The sequence below is a fragment of the Pseudopipra pipra genome, chromosome 17, assembly GCF_036250125.1.
Source record: "Pseudopipra pipra isolate bDixPip1 chromosome 17, bDixPip1.hap1, whole genome shotgun sequence".
Taxonomy (NCBI): Eukaryota; Metazoa; Chordata; class Aves; order Passeriformes; family Pipridae; genus Pseudopipra; species Pseudopipra pipra.
The window spans coordinates 12,741,586-12,754,705 of record NC_087565.1 but is presented as its reverse complement, the minus strand read 5'-3'; the positions used below and the strand labels follow the sequence as shown (position 1 = coordinate 12,754,705).

The following is a 13,120-nucleotide window of genomic DNA, read 5'->3' as shown; positions in this document are numbered from 1 at the left end:
ATGTAGAGTATTACAGAATATATATTACGTACTATATAATTTAATTATATTAAAACAGGTGTATAAAATCACAAAGGTGGAACATTAGAGCTTAAACCTCCAATTAGGAATTAATAGTCTGAAAGCTCTGATCACTCTAACACTTTACCCTGACTTGAGAAACACTGAGTAAGACATCAAGAAGAGGCAGAGGTGGTGGTAAACGACAGTTCAGACAGAAGCCTTGCACTCACCGGATGGAAAATTGTCAAGGAAAACACATTAGCAACACAATAACTTATTTTTAATGTAGAGCTGTTAGGAAAACACAATTATATGCTTCATTTATGCTGCAAGATATAACCCAACTTATGGTAAAAGCATTTAGAGCTCGTTTTGTAAAACAACAGAGGAGTACAAAGGTAATAGGGAAAAACTGTGCCCCTCGAGGGGATCACACTCCCCCCGCCCCGTGGGGCCAGTCCCGGTGGAGCATCCTCACCTCCCACTCCTTGGATCCAGCAGCAGAGATGCAAAGTGAAGGCAGAATGAAAACAGACATTTTTCTTCAAATGCTGCAGAAATATCACAATGGTGACAACAACCACTGGGAAAAGGGCTGGCAGTGCCCATCCTTACAAGGAGCAAGAGCTGGGAGGGCTCTGTCCCAGGTGCTCTCCCCCTGCCCTGGCACGAGGATCAGCCATGCACTATCCAAGCTATGGGATGCTCTGGTGTGTTACAAGCAAAATGCAATTTGTGAACGAGAAGTTTTCTCCATTAGGGATGCACAAACTGATCCCAGCACCTACTGCAAGCTCAGATGTCCAAATCTAGAGCTGTTTGTGGATTTACCCCACAGTTATAGTGGCACAACACCCACAGGCTTTGGACCACTGGTTTAGGGGACAATGTTTATCATTGATTTGAAGAATCATAAATAAATCAGAGAAACTTGTACAATTTTGATCCTGAATTTTTGGTCTCTTGATGCCTCTTCTGATACAGGGACTGCTGTGGATCAGGCCCTTGACAAGGTCATTCAGAACCAGCCTCAACAAACATGTTGTTACATACAAGTCAGACCAGTCTCCAAAACATCTCACATTGTTCCAAAAACAACCAGACTAAAGCCCTCCCTGTGCACATGCAGAGAGAACAACAATTTCTATGAATGGATGGACATTCATTACTTAGCTCCCAATCCCTGACTTAAAACCCAAGGCAAAATGGAGCTTCAAACATTTTCTGCTCACAACCCACCAGAGACAGCTCCAGAGAACACAGGGTTGTCCCACTGGGCAGCTCAACCACTTTTCAGAGGAAGCTCTTGCCCATATTCAGGGCCTAAAAAAAAATAAAAAATATCCACATTTGCAAATGAACAGGAGCTGCCTGCCAAATGAGAATGAGATGGGCCTCAAATTAAAAATCTGCCGGACTTTGTTCTCCATCCAAAACCCTCCATCTCCAAAGAAAGATTTATGTTACTTCAAAACAGAGTTGGCTTCGAAAGTAGAAAGGGAAAAGAATATATTTTATCTTCCAGAATGGCAAAGCTGTTCTGGAACAAGGAAAAAGGGACCATGTTTATCACTGCAATGTACAATTTATTGTGAAAGTCAAAACAGAATGTTCCACAGAAATGCATTTGCTACATCGACCCAGGCTCATACCAGCAGCTCAGATCCCATTTCTGAGGGGTTCTTAAAAGAAGAAGAGAGCATTGGTTGCAGATTAATACTCATCTCATGACTAGTAGATTTTAATTATCCATAATTTATGATGGTGTATTGGCAAAATAGTTTTTGCCAATTTATCAGCCTAAAAAGCAAGACAGAGGGTGTGTTTGGAGATGCAAAGACAGAGGGTCCCACTAGAAAGATCCAGGAAAAGGTTTCACGATGCTGTTTAATCCTAGAGAAATGCTGCAGGGTTAACAGGGCTCCCCAGCATTCCCAAGCCCCACAGGCACCTCCAGGATGACGGGAGTGTGCCTGCTCTGCAAGGATTCAGCATTCCCAGGCTGGATCCTCCTCCTCCCCATCAATCAGTCCTTGCCCTCGGTGGAAACTGGGCACCGTGCACTGATCACTGTAACACCAGAAGCACTACAAAGAATTTATATTTAAATGTATTTCTGCAGGAAGAATAGAGAGATGTTAATTCACTCCCTAAAGATGCCCCTGGGGAGCAGGGAGCAGGATCACTCCTCCTGCATCACGGTACCACTGCACACCCAGTGTGAAAGAGCACAGGGTACCGTGCTCGGGCAAGATTCCTGCCACGTGCCTCCCTTGCCAAGGCAATTTTTCCTGAGCTGAGAAGGAAAAACTCCCTCCTGTACTCTGTGGACTCACACACACAATTTAGGATCTGGGAAAATCCTTCCTTGCTGGTATGTCAGCCAGCACGCCGTTGCTAAAGCTCTGCTAAGAGCAAAACGAGCCCCGGTGTTACTGAACTGTGTGGTTTTTTCCCATGGTTTACTTATTGTGAAATACAGCTTAAGAGTCTCTCTAGAGCTTAAGTGGGGAAAAAAAATCCCCAAATTTTCTTGAAGCAACTGGAGGGATGTGAAAATACCCCACCATAGACCAACAATGCCCTTAGGTGGTGCAGGAACACGCTGCCTCTCACAACACCATCACAGCACACGGGCAGCCTGATATCCTGTGGGAGCTCCACTTTCACAGCAAGGGAGCACGAGGGGGTCTGCAGCAGACACCAGTGCCCCAGGAAAAAGGCCAGAGGGAACAGAAAAAGGGGATTTAGACCCAGACTTAAATGAGAAATCCAAAAGAGAGGTAAGTGTTTCCTTCAGCAGGGTTCAGGCGGCCGATGACACAGACGGGTGTCACGGTCTGGACGAGGGCTCCTTGCAGAGACGGTACCACTTTCAGCTGAACATCCCCAGTCCCTCGTGGCCACTGTGCAGACACCAGAGGTGTTCCTGCTGTGCAGTCCCAGTGGTGGAGCAGGTCCTGGATGCAGCTCACAGGAAGGAGGTGAGAGCTTGGCACCGGCGTGGGAAATACTCCTCACAGCGTGTCCTTTGGGGTGGCTCCGGGAAGGTGCTGCTCCTCATCACCCCCACACCCTGCACTGAGCCACTGCAGCCCTAAAAATCCTGCCAAGGAGCATCAGTCCTCCAGGCTGCGAGCACCAGGAAGTTTGGGGTTGGCTCCACTTCCCAGCTGCCATGGCAGGCAGCTCCGTGCAGGATCAGGTGACAGGGACTGGTTTACACGGGGAGCCCTTTTCCCCTGCCTTGGTGCCACTGGTGTTCCTGATGCATCAGAACTCCTCACCAAACACAGGCAGCAGTGGGGGAGGCTCCTTCTCACCCTGCCCGACAGGGTGGGAGGGATCCCATTATCCACTCATGGGTGTCCAATCCCTTGCTACCCTCTCAATCCCACTCCCAGTGGCCAGCCCTTTGAGGGAAAACAGGGATGCTGGGGAAGTCATTAAAGAAAAGGTGCAAATACCCCCTTTCAGGGGTGGCCCTGACTGAACATACATTCCCATTTCATTATCCTTCTAAACATCCCTTGTCCTTTCAGAAATGGAAATGCTGATGCGCAACAGGGCCCTCTGTAGCTGCAAAGAGAAACTGTGGCTTGTTGCAGGGCACAGGTGGGATGGGAGACCTCCCAGCAAAACTACATCACGTCCAGTAAGTGCACAAAACAATTCCATTAACATTTCAGGATGCTCTGGGCTCAGGCACATCTCCCCAGCAGCTCACAGGGCTGGGCAGAGCTCTGCCGTGCTCCCAGTGAGTTATTTATGCACAGTGACATGGCACAGTCCTTCCCAGCCTCACTGCCTCTCCCCAAATAAATAAATAAATAAATGAAGCAGCCCTTTGGAATAAAAAAAAAAAAGAAAAAAAGAAGGTGAACCTGAACACAACAAACCTTTTCAATCAAAGGGTTTTAGAGCCCTTCCCTAAACGCAGTGAAGCAGAAGACAGCGAAGGGCCTGTAAATGCTACTTGCCCAGGGTTCTTCCTAGAGATGGGTTTTATCTGGGATATCTGTATGCAATAGTGGGAGAACTTCTGATTTTTCCAGTCCACCCTACCCTCCTCTGGAGCTTTTTGAAGTGGAAATGCTTTGAGGCAGACACTGTTCTAGCCCAGCTCTGAGCTGAGCTGCCAGCACCAGGCAGGAGCGACGGGGTTGGGACTGGTGTGAGGTTCTGGAGTTTCCCAGAGTATTCCGTGTGGCTCCGAGAAGCAGGAGTGCTCAGGCAGTGCTCTCTGTGGCAGGCACAGGATAACAGCGTGCTGTTGGTGATCCTTGGTGGCATCTCACCCCACACCAGCCGGAATTCTCCAGAGCAAAGGCAGCAGGAGCCACCTCCACCCGCTCCAGGGTTTGACGCCAAAGTTACAGCCGTTGTACCTGCACTCGGCCGGGAAAACAAAGTCAACCATTTCGTCTCTGGCTGCCTTCCAGCAGCCTCATCCCACAGACAAACGTGCACGGCTGTGCATAAGCAAATGTCATTTGATAACTCAGAAAAGAAAAGAAGGGGGGGGGAGGAGGAAAAAAAAAAAAAGCGCCCTGAATATCAGCAAAGGGTAAGTCACTTCCTTTCTTCGCCCGCTGCCTTAAGATCCTCCGTAGCAGTGACAACAGCAGCATCTGGTGGCAGTGGTCAGTACCTGGGGTGCTCCTCTCCGCTGTCCCATCCACCCTGGCCGGCACCGGCACCCATCGCACCCGCTCGCCCGCCCGGGCTGAGCCCGCCGGGGATGCAGAGGAGGCGATTCCCCGCAGCCTCCCGGCCGCGGCGCAGCGAGGACCCGCGGATCAATCGCGACCGCCTAATCCGGGACTAATCTCAGGGATTCAGGCCACGGATGAGCTGACGACGAGGGGCCCCGTGCCCCAAGGCTCGGGTGGGCAGTGCCGGGGGCACACGGGACCGCCGAGCCCCACGGCGCTGCGGGCACGGCCGCCAGCCCCAGCTCCTGCACGGAACGCCGGACGGCAAACCAAACCGTGCTGACACCCAACAACTTCTTGGTAAAATCGAGTTCCTGAAGCCAGCAGGATTCGAGGGCAGCCGCAGTTCCCAGTGGCACACGCTCACATGATCCCAGATTTCGGCTTTCGCACACCGCGGGCTGATGTTTCAGTGGCGCGGGTGTCCTGCTGCCAGGTGACCCAGCTCTCGTCAAGTATTTTAAGAGCATATTTAGCATTTTAAGAGCAACGGCAATGATAATAAACCAGTCTGAAACCGGCAGTGCGCGGATATAGGCGAAAACAACGAAAGTTGTTTCCTTTGTGCATAATCTGGCATCTCAAAATAAATGAGAACTATTAGGTTTGCTACAACTTAATAAAAAGATATAAATAACCCAAGCGGCGGAGAACAGTTAAATACATACCCTGATACATAAAGATTAATTTGCCGTGTCTGGAAAGCCACACAGGTTTACCTCTGCTTCTGTCGAAAGAGTTTGATCACAAACTATCACAGCACCGAGATGAGCCGAGAGCATCCCGAGCTGCCGTCCCAATGCAGGAAAGTATTTTCTCCCTTTATTAACTTTTTCAAAACAACTACCCGAATTTGGCCCGGGAGGCAGCAAGGATTCTGTCTCGGATGATCCCCCTCCCTCCAAAGGGATCCGTATCCCACGGCTTTGTAGCTGAAACATCAGCGGTGTTTACCCACACCAAGGAAGACGATACTAGCAGAGAACTCCTTATCCCTGAAGGAGCATCTATCCCTTCTGCTTCGCCTCCTCTAGGATGAAGGAAATTTCCTACAGCACCTCCGCGCTCTCAAATATCCCCTGAGCATCCCTCTCCCGTTACAAGAGGAGGGTGCTTCGCTTTGCGGCTGCAGCGAGCGGGGGAAATGTGGGTTAGGGAGGTCTCGCCGCCGTGCTGTGGGTCTGGGGAGGCACACAGACACCCTCACCCCCCCGGGGCTGGGTGTCCCCTCCGCGGGAGCGCAGGCAGGTGGGGGGACGGAGGCGGGGGCCGGGGCCGGAGCCCCCGCTCGGGAGGAGCCGCGACCCGGCTCGTGAAGAAGGTGCAAAACAACAACACGGCGAAGAACACCAGGAAAAAAGTACGCGACAACAAACGCAACAACCACCACCGACCCCCCGCCCCCCCAGCCCGCGCATCGCTCCGGGCCGAGCGCCCCCGGAGCGGAGAAGGTTAAACGAGCCCGGCACGGACACACCGACACCGCTCCCCCCGCGCTCCGCTCCCGGCCCGCCCCGCCGAGCAGCGCCCCGGCCTCGGGCTCCCCCCTCTCCTCTCCCAGACCACTTTCAAAATTCCCTCCCGCCGGAGCCCGGCGCCGCCGGCACTTTCCTGCCCCTTTTCCCCGCGGAGCGGCGGCGGGACGGGAGCGCGGCCGCCCCCGGGGGGGACCCCCCGCGCCGGTACCTTGTTGCAGTGATAATAATCCAGCGGGCCGAGGCAAGTGGGGTCTGCGCCGGGCAGGGAGCCCACGGCGGGGGGGGCGGAGGGGTAGAACCGAACGTCCATGCCGGGGCTGCGGGCGGCGGCAGGCGGGGGCTCCAGCGGGCATGGACCCGGCTGCGGCGGCGGCGGTGCCTCTGGCGCGGGGAGAGGGCGGGGAGAGGGCGGGCGGCGGCGCAGGGGGGGCGGGCGGCGGCCCCCGGCCCGCCCCGCTCCGCGCCGCCCCGCGCCGGGGCCGCTATTGTTCGCGCCGGGGCCGGGCGGCTCCTCCCGGGCTGGGGCAGAGGGGATGGAGCCCCCTCGGAGCCGGCCCGGGGCGGCCCCTCTCGCCCGTGCCCGGCCGCCCCGGAGAGGGGGAGGTTGAAGCGGCGACGCCGCTTCCCGCTCCTCCTGTCACATTTGGTGTGCCCCCCTCCACCCCCCCAGCCCGCTCCGGAGCGCCGTGCCCGCTGTGCCCTCTCCCGACACAGGACGGTGCCCAGCGCTTCCCTCCGCACCTGGCGCCCACCCGGTGGTGAAGGATGCTCTCCCTCCCCATCAGGGACCCCCAAGTAGGTCCCCCACTCGCAGCCCCTAAGTGCGCCGTTTCTGGAAGCGCCCTCCCCACGCGCTCTGCCACCCGGGAGGAACAGCCACCCTCAGCCTTTGCACCTGGCATCGGCCCCCCAAGGCTCGGAGAGCCGCCTTCTCCCACCACCCGGGTTTCCACGCTCCCGTCTTTATGGACCCTGCTGCTGGAAGGCAGCACCCATCCCTGGCCACCCTCTCTGCCGTCCCCCTCCAACTCCCCCGGGCCGGGACTCGCAGGGCACAGCAGAATGGAACCCCCACATGTGGCCGTGGGGAGGGAGGGTGGGACAGGGGAGGGGGAACAGGCTGGAGGCGCAGGGGTCCCCCTTCCTCGCTCTCCCGCTCCCTTCCAACATCTCACAACAGATCCCTTTAGACAACCAGCCCGGTGGGGTAGAATATTACATCCAGAGTGTTTTTGCAGTACGTTATCCCATCCCCAGATAGAGGGGAGCGCTTGAAAGTTACGGCGACAGATCCATAAGCTCCCAGAGAGCTCACAGGAGTGATGGAGTCAGTTTTCTGGCAAACCTCCGCTAGAAATGGGTTTGTTTATTTATTTATTTTTTAAGAACCTCATGACTCCGAAGGCATATTTGCCATGTGCACCCTACAGGACTCTCTGTAGCTGGAAAGCTGAGCTAAATAAATGCTGAGTCCTTCCACGAGCGTCTTTCATTGCAAAAGCGTGGCCAACTCCTGCCAAATTCAAGGAAGGGGGAGGCGGGCTGGGGTTTCGAGGGAATGCCAGCTCCAGGAATCAAGTGATTATGTAAAAATCGTGGCTCTCATTTAAATTAAAAACAAGCTTTCAGCCCTCGTGATGGTGGAAAAAAATTGATTTAAGGATAAAAATTGACTTGGGCACAAAAACTGCTTCACATTTATTATTATTTTTCGAACGGTGTGATTTTTCTGGAGAATCAGCATCGATCCCTCTCCATTTAGCAGCGAAGCAGGTCGGCTTGGGGGAGTTCTTCACCAGGCAAGCTGCTCCAGGGCTCCAGGTCAAAGGCATTACAGAGATGTATAATATTTTGCATTAAAACTTTGAATATCTGTGCTCAGCTGATCTGTGCCCTTCCTGCTTTACACACACCCAGAAAGGACTGGTTTCCCTCTCTCCCTGTTTCAGCAAATACTGAACTGACATGTCACATTATTAGAGCTTCATTATTTTTGTAAAACCCTCCCAAGTAGAGTGACTGGTATATTATGAAGTATAAATAATTAAAACTAAATGAGAGTTGTCAAAATAATGGAACAAAGTGTATTTTATGATGCATTATTCTGGCTTGTTTATCCACAAAATTCAGTAATTAGTAAGCAGCCTCTGAGTCATTAGCAAGGTTTTACTGTATTATTATCTTTATTAATTATCATAATTATTATATTTCATATATTGTGGAGTCATTGCTAGCAGCTTTGCAGTTAAGGCTGAACTGGCTTTTCCACTAAAAGCAGGATTTAATTCTGTTGTTTCCTACAAAAATTAACACATTTCATCACCAAACGTGCAGCATCTCCCCGGCAGATACAACCCAATTTCTTTTCAGTGCCAGAGACACCCCAACGATCCCTTTCAGACCATTTAAAAGCTTATTTTTCCCTGTTTTCTTAATGCCTCCTCAGATTTTCAACAATCAGCCCTGTCAAACTTTGCACGTTCACGTGCCTCCGTTAGACCTCAAACAGAGACTGATCTGAAACACCCGTCGTCACAAAGTGTTATTGCTATTAATATCCAGAATGCTTTTATATATATATATATACACACATATATATGCTGAGGGAAGCTGGCAGAGGAAACACTCTTCATCAGATGAATGTTCTCACAGCTCACCTCATGTCTTCAGTGCTGCTTCTCCTCGTCAGACTGTCAGAAGAAGATAACCCAGGGGAGCTGAGCATCATCCTGAGCATCCTCCCTGCCCAGGGCCTGGGCAACGAGGTGTCTCCAGCCTCCACGGTTCTCTGCCCATGGATCAGCAGCTCCTGCTGCCCCAGGGGGAACCTGTTCAGCCTCACCATGTGTTCAGGAAGCCTCCAATTTGTACCCACTGCTGAATCCTCCTCCAGCCTGTTTTTATCCATGTTTCAACGTGTTTTGTCCCTGTGGCACTTTGGTGCCTGTGCTGTGGAGCAAGTGGAGGTCTACCAGGAGATGCAGGTTTGGCTGAATCCCTGCTCTCCTCTAACACTTTGGTGTCCCTCTCTACATAGGATCAACAGTGGGTCATGGAGATGCTGCCAGGGCTGGAGCACCTGTGCTTTGGAGACGGGCTGGGAGAGCTGGGATTGTCCAGCCTGGAGAAGAGAAGGCTCCAGGGAGACCTTAGAGCCCCTCCCAGTGCCTAAAGGGGGCTTATAAGAAAGATGGGGACATTTCCTCAGGACATGTTGTGAGGAGACAAAGGATCAAGGCCAAGCAAAGGTGAAAGGAATGGTCTGGGATGGCTGAAGAGAGCCAGTGACACCAGCTGAGCCACAGCACTCCCAGCAGAGCCAAACCGAGCAGCTACACACAGACAGGGAAAGATCCCAGTCCTTTTGTTCTTTTCCCAACTGACTCCTCACAAACCCCAGAGCGTTTGTAGCTGCTTTGGTCAGGTCGTTGAAAGAGGAGCTCCCAACGTGACAACTCACATTTCATGCCTAACATTAGCCCTGGAACAGAAACAGCAGAGTGTGATTATCTCAGCAATCCCATTTAAGCCACATGGACTCCTCACAAAGAAGAGAAAACTCTGCAGTGAGTATTTCTAAATATTAGACTAAATCTGAACAATCATAATTTCCAAGGCACCTTTCAGAGGCAGGAAAAAGTCTCTGAATATATCAGTTTCATTATTTGTTTCAAAGTGGTCCTCCTCCCCTCAACGAACCACCTAGAAAGCCTGCTGAAATGATTTTTCAAATAATTTAGCACAGTGCACTTTATTACTTTAAAATAGTGATATCATTTCCCCGCTGTATTATGCAGCTATATTTTGACATTTTAGTCTTATCCCCAGTTTATGTCTGAGAGCGATTTAATTCAGAGCTACACTCCTCGCTCCCGCTCGGAAGGAGAGAGATCTCTAAATATTCAGGAGTTTCATTGGTCATAAAAAATGCTGAACAAATGGATAAAACCAATTGCCAATAAACACAATGCAAATGTGTACATTTAAATGCGGCGAAATTGGATTAATTAAATCCACATTGCATCTGGATTTACATGTAATACAAAACAACATTAAATGCAGCTCAAGAGCTTCCTATGGCTTTAAAATGGGGCTGATTGAAAACATCTTCGTTTACCTGTGTGGGCTCAGGGTCAGGAACTGCACTAGTAAATAAAAACACTCACAATCTAGATAAGCTAGATTTGACCCAAAAATCAAGGTTATGAATTTGGCATTTCACGTAATTTAAAATCTGATGTATAATTGCATCTCTCTGCTAACAAAACAGATGGTATTAGGCCTTCTTTTTGGCATTGGGTTTTGGTACCTGTCCAAAAAATCTTCTTGACATCCTTTAAATGCAGCTATTTAACCACCTGTCACTTTGCTTTAGATGCCCATTGAATTTCTGACAGGAAAAACATTATTTTGTCTACACGTTATTTCATGACACAAGAAACGTAGCACATATACAGCAAAGTTTACACATTGTGTGAAAATCTATTTTAAAAAAAGAGGAGAGTTGTTACATGCTACTAAGGCAATTACTCCATAATTAATGTCATTGATAGGATAAAACATACCAGAAAACAAAATATAACAAAACAAAACAAGCTCCAACATGTTGGACAAGCATTAAGGATGCTCACAACATTGACTTACGTTTTTCTTCTGCCCTCAAGAAAATTTCTCACCTTTGGTCAAATATCTGCTCCTCTTTGGTCAAATACCTACCTGACTGATGCTTATAAGAAAATAATTTTCCCAAAAAAGAGATTTCCATTGATATGAATATGCTAAAACCAAAAAGTTCCAATACTTTAAAATATGTCACCAAATTTCTTCTTGTGTTCAAAATGATACAAGTGCTTAGATGCCTTGATTTATCAAAACTAGGTGCTTCATAGAATCATGGAAGGGTTTGGGTTAAAAAAAGACCTTAAAGATCATCTCATTTCAAACCCTGCCATGGGCAGGGACACCTTCCACTAGCCCAGGTTGCTCCAAGCCCCGTCCAACCTGGCCTTGGACACTTCCAGGGGCAGCCACAGCTTCTCTGGGCAGCCTTCATCTCAAAGGTCATATGTGCTGTTTCTGCTGGCCAGAGGTTTCAACACACAACGTGAAATCCTTTCCCTATTAAAGCAGAGAGAACCTTGTCCTTAACCTCACATCCCTAAACCCACACCCGTAGACATTCCTGATTTTTCAAAGCATCAAAGCAGGTCCTGTCCACCAAGCTGTGTAGAAAATGAATTTACTTGGCAGGATCACACTTTGGAGCCAGCTGCAGGGGGCTTCCTTGAAAATCCTGACCACGGGCTCTGTACTCGTGTCTGTCCTGAGTCTGCATTTGACTCTGGTCATTATTTGCCTGCTTGGCTGCCTGGTATCCTCGTTCCACAGCTTGCCTTTTTCCTCGTGCTGCTGCTTGGGAGGAGGAGCCTCTGGATGGGATGTGCTTTCTTTAAACCCAGCCTGGCCAGGGATGCTCCTGCAAATGTGGGGCAGCAAGATAAGGATGGCTGCACAGGAGAGAGGAACTTGTGTTCTGGGGAGGAGTGAGGACCTGGGGCTGTTCAGAGAAGATGACTAGATCCATCTTGGTGGGGTTTGGGACAGTGCTGCCCCAGATCTCACCTCAGCACAGTGAGCACCCACACACCAGGCTCCATTTGTAATTCCTCCAGGAAAATGCAAGCCTTCTGCAGGCAAACTGTAAGCAAAGGAGTGGGTTATGTCCAGAAGCATAAATACAGGTGTTGTCTTGCACAGATGGGCTTTGCAAGCTCTGCCTCAAAGAAGAAGAGAAGCCTTGCAGGAACAGAGGGGTGAGCTCACTCTGTCACCATCTGGGGAAGGTGGCAAGGGATGACCCAGCAGTTTGGGGAAGGGCAGCAAGCCTCCAATCCAGCCCATAGACTCAGTCAAAGACCTGACCCTTCACCAAGGTAGACACACCAAGGTCCACATTCTCTCCTTGATCCCCAAATCCCCCACAGAGGCATTTTTCTCTCCGTGAGTAAATTCACATGGGCTGCCCACCTTTCACCCACAAGGGCTGTGATCAGTCCCAGGTCCCATCCTCAGCCAGGCAGAACTCAGAGCCACTCCATTCCCATGGGTGGGACACTTAGGGAATAAGGTTTCTGTTAACTGAGTGTTACAAAAAACACTCCAAACAATTTGTCAGGGTCTTGTGCCACTTGTATAATAGAGGAAATTAATCCCAGGTGCTTCCCTGGCCACTGGCAGGAGAATTACACCAGAGATGAATTTGGCTTCATATCTTTAATTTTACTGTGCAGTTGCTGAGAAGAAGTATTGCTTTTGATTTCAAGGATGTCACATACTGTGACCAAGTTTAACAGTTTCTTCAGTTTCTCCCTCCCAAAGTAAAGGAGTCATTTCTTATAACCACGCTCTGAGTGAGTGTCTGGGGCTCACGCTCGGAAAGGGAAGCAATTGAATCATCTCGTTGGTTCATTTTGGGGGGCGAAGCCAACGCTCCCCTCCTCTCCCCAGAAAATTAATCTTCCTGAGAGCAGCACTCAGGCTCTTCCATGCAGCAGAGAGTGACTTTTGTTTTATAAATGATCTCCTGAGCTTGCAATAGTTGGGTTTTCCCTAAACTCATTCAATATTTCGGCAGTGCGAGGGAGCTCCCGTGCTCACCCTCAGCCCAGAAAGAGGATTGGTGGTTGATTTAGAAAATTAATTCCTGAGTTTTTTGTGGTTTTTTTTTTAAACCAGTTTCCCATGGCTCTGCTTTGCCAGGGTGACAAGAAAAAAATATCTATTGTGAGGTTTGCCAGTTGATCTAGGATTAAATGTCAAAATGCATTTTAGCTCAGTTTCATTGCTGTGATTTTTTTTTTTTTAGTGTTTCTAAGCCTCTGCTTTTGCTTTCACCCAACATATCATCGCTGGGCATTTTGGGGC

The 13,120-nt window shown here is 50.0% G+C and overlaps 1 protein-coding gene across 3 annotated transcripts in view; it reads right to left on the bottom strand.

The window, feature by feature from the left end:
• The window catches only part of TOX2 (TOX high mobility group box family member 2), a 153,291-nt gene extending 146,712 nt beyond the window's left edge, over window positions 1-6,579 (bottom strand). The window contains exon 1 of one of the 3 annotated variants that reach the window (XM_064674286.1): window positions 6,405-6,579. In XM_064674286.1, coding sequence (XP_064530356.1) covers window positions 6,405-6,506 — 102 coding nt within the window. In that variant the 5' untranslated portion in view covers window positions 6,507-6,579. Of the gene's footprint in view, window positions 1-5,386; window positions 5,691-6,404 lie in introns of those variants that run through there. The other 2 variants (XM_064674287.1, XM_064674288.1) reach the window with 2 other exon arrangements.
• Between the last annotated feature and the right edge of the window lie 6,541 nt (window positions 6,580-13,120).